This window comes from Gymnodraco acuticeps, unplaced genomic scaffold (genome assembly GCF_902827175.1).
Source record: "Gymnodraco acuticeps unplaced genomic scaffold, fGymAcu1.1, whole genome shotgun sequence".
Classification (NCBI taxonomy): domain Eukaryota; kingdom Metazoa; phylum Chordata; class Actinopteri; order Perciformes; family Bathydraconidae; genus Gymnodraco; species Gymnodraco acuticeps.
This window is the reverse complement of record NW_022990692.1, coordinates 401021-413409: the sequence shown is the minus strand read 5'-3', so window position 1 is coordinate 413409 and position 12389 is coordinate 401021. Positions and strand designations below refer to the sequence as shown.

The following is a 12389-nucleotide window of genomic DNA, read 5'->3' as shown; positions in this document are numbered from 1 at the left end:
GGGGGGTTTCGCTGCAGCGTCTCGCTCTGTAGCTTCCTGTGTCATCGCAGCCGAGCCCCGCAAATAGGAAACCAAACCCACCGTGCCGAGAATCTGCAGCACAATGAGAGAGGGATCAGCTGTCTCATCGTTGAGATACTATCCTGGTGGGGACAGATCGGAGCTCGGGACCAGGGTTACTAAGTAAGGTTACTAATGTTCAGTTTTTTCACAATTTTACATTTTAATTAACTCAAGCTTAAGAGAATTAACTCTGTCACCTGATATCTTGCTCATACTGTATTTTTAGACGTGTCCTATCATGTTTTCTACACTTATAAGTATTTAATATCACATTTTAGTGGTACAAATATATTTGCTACTTGAAATGTGTCACTTACTTTGTCACTAGTGATTCCTTTAATACAAACAGGAAGAATTTGAGGTTCTGAAAGTTGATCTGCCAAAAAAGAAATACAAATGACATCCTCAGATATTTTTTTAAGCTTATTCCCAATCAAAAGTCCATAAGGCCTCATTTGCTTTCTTTTGAGACACGATTTAGACAAATATCTACTTTTTCTCTGTTTAATTTCGAGTTTGTCAATTTTTATGAAAAACTCCAATTCAAATCTGCACGTCATTCTTAATCTAATCCCATGTGTCCTCAGGATCTTCCTCCATGTCCGCAGCACCCCCCTCGAGCCCCAGCAGTGTCTCGGCCCCGGCTCTGGTCCAGTTCCAGCTCGGCCTGTTCAGGGAGGTGGTTCGAGTCCCGGCTGGAAACCTGAGCTACCGCCATGCCAGGAGGCTCGCTGCGGAGATCATCGAGCGCAAGGTGAGGTGGAGGTCTCATGTAATGCCACTGTGCTGCAGTATATCAAGGGTAACCATGCAGTGGATCAGACATGAACCCATATCTGCTGCAGTGGAGATTTCCAGCAGCTTCAAACTATGAAGAACAAGGTCCTGAAAAGCGTTGTCAGTAATAAAAGTAGTTCATCTTGGACTGAAAATCTGCTTCAAAGAAAGTCCTACTTTGATGTTTAGGGGACGTTTTGAGGAAGTGAAGGTCACCACATGCATGATGGAGGACTAGGCTGCTATGTATAGTTTCTTCTCATTTCACTGAGGGAGCAGGATGTTGTGCGGGTTTCAGCTGTAGTGTAATACACGTACTCGCAACTGATTTGACCGACGGTTAAAGCATTCCACGTCCATTTACATTTAACATTCCCCATTTGGGATGAAATCTTATCATCTTATCTTAAATTAGATATTTTTAAGTCGGCTACATGACAGGCACGTGTAACACAACCAGACTCAAGATTTGATTTGACACAACATACATTCAGACCCTCGATATCACCAAACTGCATTTCTAAAAACAGGACCAATCCTCTTTGTGATGGTAACATTGAAATCTGCACTCGGTCGGTTCAAAGTGAGTTGGGGTTAGACGATGCAGGTGTTGTCCTCTGGTCTTCTCACTGCCTCACTCTCAGGGACTTTGTGGTCGACAAGAGCACAGCAAACTTTCCAACCACGGCCTCCCCCCCCGCTGTACACACACACACACACACACACACACACACACACACACACACACACACACACACACTTCTTTTGACTTGAGGCTTTGCTTCAGTTTCCAGGCAGCAGGTCAGCCCGTCTGAAGAATGTGTTTGACTGCACACTAACCGACATAAAACGGCTGCATCGACACAAAACGGTAGTGAAGGAAAACATATAGATGCTCTTCGTGTTTACCAAACAACATGTAGTATAAACATTGCAGTAGATGCTAAATATAACAAGTATTTAGAAGAAACATATAAAATACATGCTTATGAAAACCATCGTCCACAGGGAGGATTAATCCACATAAGTCGGAGGAGGACTCTCCATACAGTACAGTAATGATATGCTGTATAGCTTTTAACACATCGTATATTTGTTTACGTTCTTGATGTTTCAGAATCCTTCAGTTCAAGTTAAACATTTCCCAAAGGGTCACAGGAGAAAGAGACTTTTTGGTCAATATTGAGCTATAGTGTACATCGTATGTATCCACTGCTTTAATGTGTCCAGATAGAACTAAACTAAAATTAGATGATAGCATTGCAACTAAGATGAATCACTCTCAAATTGTATTTCGTTTTTTCTCGTATCTACTTTATCTACTAAGTGTTTCTTACAGTCTTAACATTGTGTGTGTGTGTGTGTGGTGTGTGTGTGTGTGTGTGTGTGTGTGTGTGTGTGTGTGTGTGTGTGTGTGTGTGGTGTGTGTGTGTGTGTGTGTGTGTGTGTGTGTGTGTGTGTGTGTGTGTGTGTGTGTGTGTGTGTGTGTGTGTGTGTGTGTGTGTGTGTGTGTGTGTGTGTGTGTGTGTGTGTGTGTGTGTGTGTGTGTGTGTGTGTGTGTGTGTGTGTGTGTGTGTGTGTGTGTGTGTGTGTGTGTGTGTGTGTGGTGTGTGTGTGGTGTGTGTGTGTGTGTGTGTGTGTTTGTGTTGTGTGTGTGTGTGTTTGTGTTGTGTGTGTGTGTGTGTGTGTGTGTGATGTGTGTGTAGGCTCCAGAGTGCAGTGTGGTCGGCCTCGGGGAGAAGGTGCTGCTCTTCAGACATGACTCCTCTTCAGAGCAGCTGCTGCAGCACCTCACTGACGAAGACGAGCTGCGGGACGGAGACCTCATCGAGGTCATCATCGCAGGTGGGCAACAGCTCAGAGCCAGGAGAAACACTTTCTGTATTACAATTATCATTCAGTTAGTTATTAGTTGTTTTCAAGTCATTTCAATCCCAAACGTTTCAAAAAGTACAATCAAAATATTCTGAGATGTTTTGTAAGATAACGTAAAGTTACATAATTTGCACTTTATTTCTAGCTATCAATTTGTAATTTAAGAGAAATGGAAGCAATCATGATTAAAAAACCTCTGTCCAAGTATTTTTGATTCCACGGGATATTTCTGAGTAGCACTCTGCCATAAATCAGTGGCGTAATCGCACTTTAATATCTCTCTTTATTCCAATCTGACTCAGGATCAGCGACAGTGACTGAGATGAGGATCCGCCCCCACTCCCTGGTGGTCCACTCGTACCGGACCCCCACCTTCTGCCACCACTGTGGGGAGATGCTGTGGGGCCTCGTCCGACAGGGACTCAAATGTGACGGTAAGCCACACCCCCTGCTGAGTCAGGTCCAAAAACTAACCTCTTTACAGCGTGAGGAAATGTGGTGCAAAAATGTGTCTTTTCCAGCGTCCGATGTCAAATCCTCAGTATACAGTATAACCCCCCCCCCCCCCCCCCCCCCCCCCCCCCCCCCTGTGTGCAGGCTGTGGGTTAGACTTCCATAAGCGCTGTGCCTTCCTCCTGCCCAATGACTGCAGTCGGGCTCGTCGACAGGTCAGCACCAGCCTCTCCCTGTTTCCCCCCCGGCGGCCCCGCTCACACTCCCTGTCCAACCAGGCAGGAGGCAGTCTGGAGGAGGTGAGGAACATTCTCTCCTACACAGTCACTGGAACCCTCTGAACGCATTTTACTGCTTTATTTACAGTAACAAAAGATCATTGTTGCCGCTCTCAGGCCATTAGATTACCCACGGGACATAACATTGTTATTTGGGTTAGTTTAAAGCACATAGATCTGTTTAGAATCACTGCACAGTACTTCATTTTACATTCTGTTGTATCTTATTCTATTTGACATTCACATAGTTGACTTATTCCTGCATTTTTACTTCTTTTGCACTTTGTATGTCTTTCTTTTAAAGTATCCTAAGTATATGTATGCTGCACTGTTGGGCTGATAGACACAATGATGTAAAGCCTTTGAATCTCCGCCTCTCCAGATCAGCATGACGAAGCCCTCCTCCAGACCCCCGTCCTGGGCCGAGGCCCCGGTGTGGCTGGTGGTCGGGTACGGGGACTCCAGCCCGGCTCAGGTTCCTCACACCTTCCACATCCACAGCTACACCAAACCCACCGTGTGCCAGCACTGCCACCGGCTGCTCAGGGGGCTCTTCAGGCAGGGCCTGCAGTGCTCAGGTCAGTGTGGGGCTGCAAACTGCACGGTCTAAAGACATGGTGATAAGGCAAACTGGGATACAGTTACAACTGGAGTACTAAAGACAAGAGAAACTACAACTCTACAGTAATGAATAGGATATAGATCATTTACTCACTTTTTGGTTATTTACACTCTAAAATGTCCGTATCCGCCTCAAAGAGCCAACATCACTCGATGTCTTGCATTATTGCACTTTTGTTTAAGCTAAATTAGCAACAGATAAATAACTAGCAGATTCCTTTGGTCAACAGCTTCAATTTGTTTGAACATACTGTACTGCTAAACAACATGTCCATATTGGCCTCAGAAATACCACATTGGTGTCTCATCTGGGATACAATGCTAACATTTGTTGCATTATCACACTTTTATCAGCAACAAAAACATAAAGAAGGGATTCCTCGGGTAAACAACAGCACAACATAAGAGAAGGATATTTAACATCAAGTCAAGGCACTTTCAGACGCATGGTCTTCTTCAGTGGATAGAGCTAACTTAAGAAGCCTACATGAGCTTTAAAGAACTTCCACTTCCTCATCTTGTCGACTTCAGCTATTTAAACAACACGTGTTTTAAAGCCTACTTTCAGGGATGGGTCATGTAATATATTAAAACATAATGTTGAGATGCTCTGTTCCTCAGCATCCGGGCTTTAACGAGCTGTTTGTGGATTACAGGTTCAGAAACACTCTTGTGTAGCCATTAGTTTGATTTGAGTTACTGCCTGGGGTGTGTCCCAAAATGAAACAATAATAAATGTTGTTGTTTCCTCCTCAGACTGCAGGTTTAACTGCCATCGGCGCTGCGAGCTGCTCGTCCCCAGAGACTGTCCCGGAGAGAGGAGGGCCGCCAACGGGGAGGGTGAGTTTTTAACAACTATGACTTGTTTCCAACCACTATATCATTTCTTTTTATCGTATTCTTTTTTTACATACTTATTTGAAATGCTTATCTATGACTTTCATTCATGCTATAATATAACATTTATTTTTAAATGTCAACATACTATAGGCTACTACTGTATGACTTGTTTTGACATCCTGTACAATGACTTTTATTTATGATATATTCAACATGCTTTATCACTTTTTTACATATTTGTCGACATGATATACTTTGGACTATTTTCCACTATACTATGAGTGATTTCATGATATTTTTGAACATACTCTGATATCATGTAATACAAATAATCTTATTAGAAATATACTATACTTTTTTTTGCATATAATATACAATTATTTTCAGATTTTTGTCAATTATTATTTTATATTTCTGACGTAGTCTATGACTCTTCTCAACATATTATTCTATTCTATTTCATTATTCTTCAACATACTATGCTTCTGTTAGATCACTCTTATTTGTAATGCCACTTTTGAAGGTGTCCATCTTGTCTGGAATGAGTGAATACATGTGTTAACAGAAAGTGATTTTTAATCTATAGACTCTTAGCCACTGTTTGTCTAGATAATCACACGTTGCATCCCTAATATCTTCTGCACATGATGTCAATTTCCCAGAATCCCCAGCGGTGGGTCAGAGCTGCCCTGCTGACCCGGAGGACGATGACTCAGATCTCAGCACGGTGGAAACCTCGGAGGAGGAGATGTTCGCCGACGGAGAATCCACCGCCGAGGGCCAGCAGGACGAGCAGCCACGGGAGGCCATGAGGTCAGAGGTCACACTCTGATGATGTCATCCTGCTGGGGGTTAAACCGCCCTTACGGGACGCTGTAATAAGTAAAGCGAACGCACCCGCAAGAACACCAGGCCTCCTATTGGTTGAGGGATTTTGACAGGATTGTTGCACAAAAGTTTCGAGCGCGCACAGAATAAATCTGAGAGCAGAAAAAATCTGTAAACAGCAATATATCTGAGTGCAAGCGTACAGTTTGAGCACAAGCAGAGCACATCTAAGTGCAAGCAGGCACTATTTGAGTGCGAGGACAGGGTTTGAGGGAAATAAATACATAAAGTATGCTCTCAAATTTAAATACCACGCTCTTGAATAAATGGTAAATGGACTGTACTTATATAGCGCTTTATCCAGTCTTTAAGACCCCTCAAAGCGCTTTACATACTACATGTCATTCACCCATTCACACCCATTCATACAGAGCAGTGTATGTTACTCTAGGACCTAACATGCACACACATTCACACACCGTTAGCCATCGGGAGCAACTCAGGGTTAAGTATCTTGCCCAAGGATACATCGACATGTTGGCTGCACGGGCTGGGATCGAACCCACAACCTTCTGGTTGAAAGACGACCGCACTCCCTCGCAGCCACAGTCGCCCTAAATAAGTAAAGACAGGGAATAACCCCCATAGCACCAGACAGCGTCATGACAACACTCATCTCCCTGTTTTACATCAATATCACATCTGCATGACTCCTTCAATGAGTGGTGACATCATGAGGAGCGTTTAGAAAGTCTTTATTTTGAGTTTTTAAATCTCCTTCTCTTGTGTTCCTCCGTCAGTCCGTGCTTCAGCAGCTACATCCCCCTGATGAGGCTGGTGCAGTCGGTGCATCACAGCAAGAGGAGAGCGGGGGGGGTCCTGAGGGAGGGCTGGCTGCTGCACCACACCAACACCGACACACTGGTGAGACACACACACTATACCTGCTGTGGATATGTGAACTAGGGACGTGTGTGCTTGGGTGAAGACACTACAACAGTAATACACAATACAACTCAAAGTGGCAGATACATTTGAACAATTAACCTTTTCGCATTTTCCGTGCACATTTGGAAAGTATGACAAATATGTGTTTGTCAACATCACTTAGAAATGAGGTTTAACTGCTAACACTATTTGATGCTAGTCCAAATACAGTCATACATAAATGTGAGCTCTAAATGAAACAAGTGGACCACTCTGACAGAAGGTCGGAGAGACTGCTGTAATGCGTCACCGTGATCAAAGCCATTAACCCTCCACATACTGTGTGTCTCTCAGAGGAAGCGTCACTACTGGATCGTGGACTGGAAGAGCATCACTCTGTATCAGAACGAGAGCAGCACCAAGTTCTACAAGGTGCAGAACTGAGCATTCAGTGGGATCAATCACACTCGTACCTTGTGAAAGAAATCAATACAAAAACAATGAATTCAAATAGATCCCTAACCCTTTGAACTATAATGACTTAGTTTATTGGGTTAGTGATTTATCAGTATCTGTCAAACCCTGTCTTTCCGTTTTGTAATTTATTTAGGGACCGCCTTCCATTGTTCAGTCATTAGACTCATTACACCAAAGTCTTATCCAATATTTAAAGATATCAATGAAGGTTTCCAGAGCCCAGAGGAGATCATACTAAGGATGGAGATAATAACCCGATGTGTTCCCCCTGCAGGAGATCAGTCTCTCGGAGGTGCTGCAGGTCCGAGGCCCCGCCCACCTCTCCCTGTCGCCAGGCAACAGCGGGCACACCCTGGAGGTGGAGACGGCGGCGCTGGTGTTCTGCGTGGCGGCCGGAGATGAAGCGTCCGTCTGGGAGAGCGCCATCCGCCAGGCCCTGATGCCGGTGCAGAGCAGCGTGGGGGGGGGGGAGGAGCAGGGTGAGAGAGGGTCATTATGGGATGTAACAAGAACATACAGCCTTTAGAGTTTGTGTTACAAAGATGATGTTTTTCCTTTATTAATATCACTCAAAATCTGTGTGTTGAAACAAACTCAAAACTAATCCCATTGAATTCAGATTGTATTTCTTAAGTTAATGTGAATAGTGAACAATATCAGGGTTTTTAAAACTAAAATATGGTTAAAACCAGTTACACCCCACGGCCCCGCGGGCTGGGGCAAAACGCAACATCTTGCAAGAAACAGCGTCTGAGGGCTACTTACCATTTAATAAACTATGAATGTGTCATATCCACTTAACGGGAAGAAACTCAGCTTTCAGACAATATTAACCATTTTTAGCAAAACAAAACACAAGGGTAATAACAAAGGCTCTGAATTAGCCCTGAGCGGGGAAAAAATGACGCACTTAGCACAGAACTCACCTTAAAATACTCTTATTACTTATCGGATCTGCACAAACAAGATATCGATTAGCAAGCTGAGATTCCACAGATTCCAGACATATAAGTCTCATCACTGAGCGATCAGAACTCCCGGTGAAACAACAACAAACAAAATAATTAGCTTTACGGAGCCAAAACGGCCAAAACGTCTTACCTTTGTTGTTTTCTGATCAAAAGTTGCGTTCAATGGCATTAAAACGAGAAAAACGCTACTGAAGGTTAATCCAATGTGTCAAAAAAGGTCAAATGTCACTTGTTTTGCATCAATCTTGATACAGGGTACTTATTATATGTTATAGTTTGGATTCCTGAAGCTTTTATTCAAGGGTGGTTTTCACGTACACTATAATTTACATTCTTTACTATGTTCAATCTGAATTTACTTTAAAATAGAAAAATGCTATATTGATTCTGAATTTTCTACATCCAACTCACAGGTTTATCATTGCTTTGAGAAAAGAAATTATTAATGTACCCCTTTTAGAAGTGAAGATATAGTCATTTGTTCTGGGAATGTCCTTTTCGGGCCTGAAAAACAGGCTCGGGGCTTAACAGGTTAAAAATATGATTTCTAATGAAACAGACTTTAAAACAAAGGAATAACTTCTTAAATATATTTGTTCTGTGATTACAGATAATGATTCCCGAAGAGACAGCATGGTAAGGAACAACTTGTATACTTCAGAATTTTTATTATTCGTAATTAATCACAGTGAATTCATGGTTCATACCGTAGTGTGTAGTGCGGTGATAACGTGTGTGTGTGTGTGTGTGTGTGTGTAGGACATCAGCTCGGTGTATCAGATCTCCACAGACGAGGTTCTGGGCTCGGGTCAGTTTGGAGTCGTTTACAAAGGTGATTGAATGATCACAGGCTTTAAAGTATTGCTATTTAATTAACTAAAACCCTCCTTTTTTTTCTGCTAAAATCTATGTAATATTGACTAACTAGAGAAAAATGTAATAGTTATTGTTTTCTAGAATGATTTCCATGGAAGACTTATTTTAAACCCGATGTAAAAAAAGATTAAAAGTTATATAAGTGACTTATTTGTCCCTCCTCAGGCACTCACAGGATGTCGGGTCGGCCGGTCGCCATCAAAGTCATCGACAAGACGCGTTTCCCCACCAAACAGGAGACGCAGCTGAGGAACGAGGTGGCCATCCTGCAGGTACTGAGGCTGCTGCACTCTGAGGTCATCATCACATCATCTGCATTGTCATCTAATGTGTGTGTGTGTGTGTGTGTGTCCAGAATCTGTCCCACCTGGGCGTGGTCCTGCTGGAGGGGATGTTTGAGACGGTGGAGTACGTGTTTGTGGTCATGGAAAAGCTCCATGGAGACATGCTGGAGATGATCCTGTCCAGTGAGAGAGGCCGGCTCCCTGAACGCAACACCCGCTTCCTCGTCACCCAGGTAACAACCATCACCCATCTATACAAGGAGGCGTTTTTAGAATCATATTCATTTATGGTATCTTGAAAGACAGCTGTTCCCAACTTAAAGAAAAGGACCTGATGGGGTTAAAAAATTGTTTAGAGAGGTCATTAGATGTTTAATAAAAAATGTGTGTGTGTGTTTTTCAGATCCTGGAGGCTCTGCGGTATCTGCACCTCAAACACATCGCTCACTGCGACCTGAAACCAGAGAACGTGCTGCTGGCCTCTGCAGACCCCTTCCCTCAGGTGCCACTTCCTGACTGCTTTCTTCAGTGTTTCAGACTGCCTCGCCTCTCCATCTCGTCTCATCCTCTCTCTCTCTCTGTGTTTCAGGTGAAGCTGTGTGACTTCGGCTTCGCCCGGATCATCGGAGAGAAGTCGTTCCGCCGCTCGGTGGTGGGAACGCCGGCCTACCTCGCCCCGGAGGTGATCAGCAGCAGCGGGTACAACCGCTCTCTGGACATGTGGTCTGTGGGCGTCATCACGTACGTGAGTCTGAGCGGCACCTTCCCCTTCAACGAGGACGAGGACATCCGCCAGCAGATCACCAACGCAGCCTTCATGTATCCACGGCAACCCTGGACCTCCATCTCATTGGAGGGTGGGTCGACTTAATTTTGTATTATGAATATTTGTTCTTTGTATTATGAATATTTGTTCTTTAAGGACAGGGATATTAGACTTATAGTCGGTTAACCAATGTCTGTAATGCAGGAAGTCAATTGATATTATTTTCCCAAGGTTTGTTTTTTCTGACTGATAGCTCAATAATGCAATTTAAATGTCTGGGTCCTTGAATGCAAGACATATATATTCAGCTGTATGCTTTTGTTTTCCCTCTCAATGTCTAACTTGTAATGCTCCTGTTGTCCACTGGGTGGCAGCAGTGGTCATATTTGAATCCACTGTTTGATTAAATCGTCTCTCTCTGTCATTCTCTCTCTCCAGCGGTGAGTCTGATCAGCAACCTGCTGCAGGTGTCGGTCAGACGCAGGTTCAGTGTGGGCAAAGCTCTGGGACACCCCTGGCTGCAGGTAACCTATATGTCTGATATGAGCAGGATTATAAGGAGATTAGTTCTGTAGAAATAATCATCACCTTGCTGTAGTGTTCATGAACACCCCTCCTTCTGTTAGACAAGTGTAGGACTGCTTTTTAGATTGAATGTCATTTAACTATACCACATTTCACCTGTGATTGTGCTGCAACTGATTGGTCTAATATTGTGTTCCCCTTCATGTCCCGCCCTCCTGCAGGACTTCCAGCTGTGGTGTGACCTGCGTGCCTTTGAGCAGACGATGGGCTGCAGGTATCTGACGCACTGCGGGGACGAGGAGCGCTGGATTCGCTTCACCAAGGAGAGAGGCCTGGACTTCCCCCCCCACCTCTGCTGGGACCCCGACATGTGACTACGTACTCAAGGTAGGACAGGTGTATTATCTTTATATAGTTCCTTTAGCAGATCATTATCCCTATATATTAGTTAGTGTGAAAAAACAACACAACTGCACTTTAGTAATATAATTGTTCTTTTTTATTCCAAGTTGAGTAGTTTTAATTTAAAGTGTGTAGGTGAGTTTCTATGGATGGGTTAGGGAGGAGAATGGAGCACAGGTGAAATGATCTCCATCATACATACAGAGCAGCCTCTCAATGGAAACAAACCCTATTGGCTCCACATACACTTTAGATTCTCCTTCTCATGTCCTTCACTTCCCCACACCTCTCCGTGCCCCCCCCCCCCCCCCACTACATTTTGAGAGGTTTGTGGGATCAATCTGTCTTCATTCTTAAGTCAGTCCCCTTCCCTGTCTATATTACCCACAGTGCTTTGCTCTCTGAATCCTGGGCCCATCCCCTCCCTGCTGACCTGAGCGTTAACTCCTCAGGTCAGCAGTTTGTATGAGACTGACTTTGTAACCTCTGTTTCAGGCTCCTGAGGAAACCGTTTGTGATGAAGGTGAGTTTCACACAGACAGCGTTTCTAAACGTCAACATTGCATGCACAATACACAACCAACCAGCTTGTTTTTTGAATCACGATTTCTTCTTTAATTAACCTTCTACAAAAAAAGATGTCATCTGAGAGAGAGCGGGGAGAGCAGGAGGCTTTGCTCAAAGTAACAGCTCTTTAATCCTGACCGACTCCCTCCTCATACCGTCTGTCACGTCTCCTAAAGGCAGGTATGGTCATATGTACGCTTCTTACATAATCAGTGCAATTCCCGCACTCTGACCGGGTGGAGCTGGCCAGTCCAAACAGCTTCTAAGATCTGAGCAAAGCCTTCCACTCTCCCCCTCTCGGGGCAGTGTTTTTGGGTGTGGAGGGAGGGACGGGGGGGAAGGGGAAGAAAGTTAAGATTTGAAAGAGGAGGGACGGTGGTAGGGGGTTTAAATGGCTCTCTCCACACAGGAGAGATAGCTGGGAAGAAGGGGTGAGGAGGAGGCGGGGGTGTTTTATAAGTCGCTCTCCCCGTAGAGGGCGCTGGAGAAGGAGATGTAGTCCAGGGCTCCGGTGGCGCCGTCCCCCCCGATGTACCTGGTCATGCGGCTGATGCAGTACTCGGCCTGATCTGGGGGCAGCTCCCTGCGCAGCTCGTCCACCGTGATGTAGTTCTGTGGGGGGAGAGAGGGGGTTATTATAATGCACAGACAAGGGTCTTATATATATTGTAAGTGTAGCCACATATAGTTGAGTACCCTAACGTTTTGTTAGAAACTGCCGGATGCTAACTTGCATGTTGGGTTACTGTTGTCCACATAGGCTAATAAACGCAACTTATGCAAGTTAGCATCCGGCAGTTTCTAATTGCTCGGGACCCTTCTATACATTTGGGTATTCAACTAGACTGTATTGAAACTG

At 44.4% G+C, this 12389-nt stretch overlaps 2 protein-coding genes across 2 annotated transcripts in view; one reads left to right on the top strand and one right to left on the bottom strand.

The window, feature by feature from the left end:
- Window positions 1-59: 59 nt before the first annotated feature.
- Window positions 60-11028, top strand: prkd4 (protein kinase D4). The gene is made up of 19 exons (XM_034230383.1): window positions 60-183; window positions 651-817; window positions 2547-2685; window positions 3018-3149; window positions 3313-3467; window positions 3829-4024; window positions 4824-4907; window positions 5570-5720; window positions 6536-6659; window positions 7017-7094; window positions 7414-7618; window positions 8721-8746; window positions 8870-8942; window positions 9152-9258; window positions 9342-9503; window positions 9674-9772; window positions 9860-10127; window positions 10475-10560; window positions 10783-11028. The coding sequence occupies exons 2-19, from the start codon at window positions 662-664 to the stop codon at window positions 10933-10935; spliced, it is 2394 nt and encodes a 797-aa protein (XP_034086274.1). The 5' UTR covers window positions 60-183; window positions 651-661; the 3' UTR covers window positions 10936-11028.
- Window positions 11029-11037: 9 nt separating this feature from the next.
- actn3b (actinin alpha 3b) overlaps window positions 11038-12389 on the bottom strand; it is a 29522-nt gene continuing 28170 nt past the window's right edge. The window contains exon 21 of the mRNA XM_034230382.1: window positions 11038-12142. Coding sequence (XP_034086273.1) covers window positions 11984-12142 — 159 coding nt within the window. The 3' untranslated portion in view covers window positions 11038-11983. The remainder of the gene's footprint in view (window positions 12143-12389) is intronic.

Bases quoted from the DNA above. Each gene is read 5' to 3' on its own strand.
- prkd4 (XM_034230383.1), top strand. From the start codon at position 662: ATGTCCGCAGCACCCCCCTCGAGCCCCAGCAGTGTCTCGGCCCCGGCT. The intron at 4,025-4,823 runs GTCAGTGTGGGG...TTTCCTCCTCAG, and splicing joins GCAGGGCCTGCAGTGCTCAG to ACTGCAGGTTTAACTGCCAT. The intron at 9,504-9,673 runs GTAACAACCATC...TGTGTTTTTCAG, and splicing joins CCCGCTTCCTCGTCACCCAG to ATCCTGGAGGCTCTGCGGTA.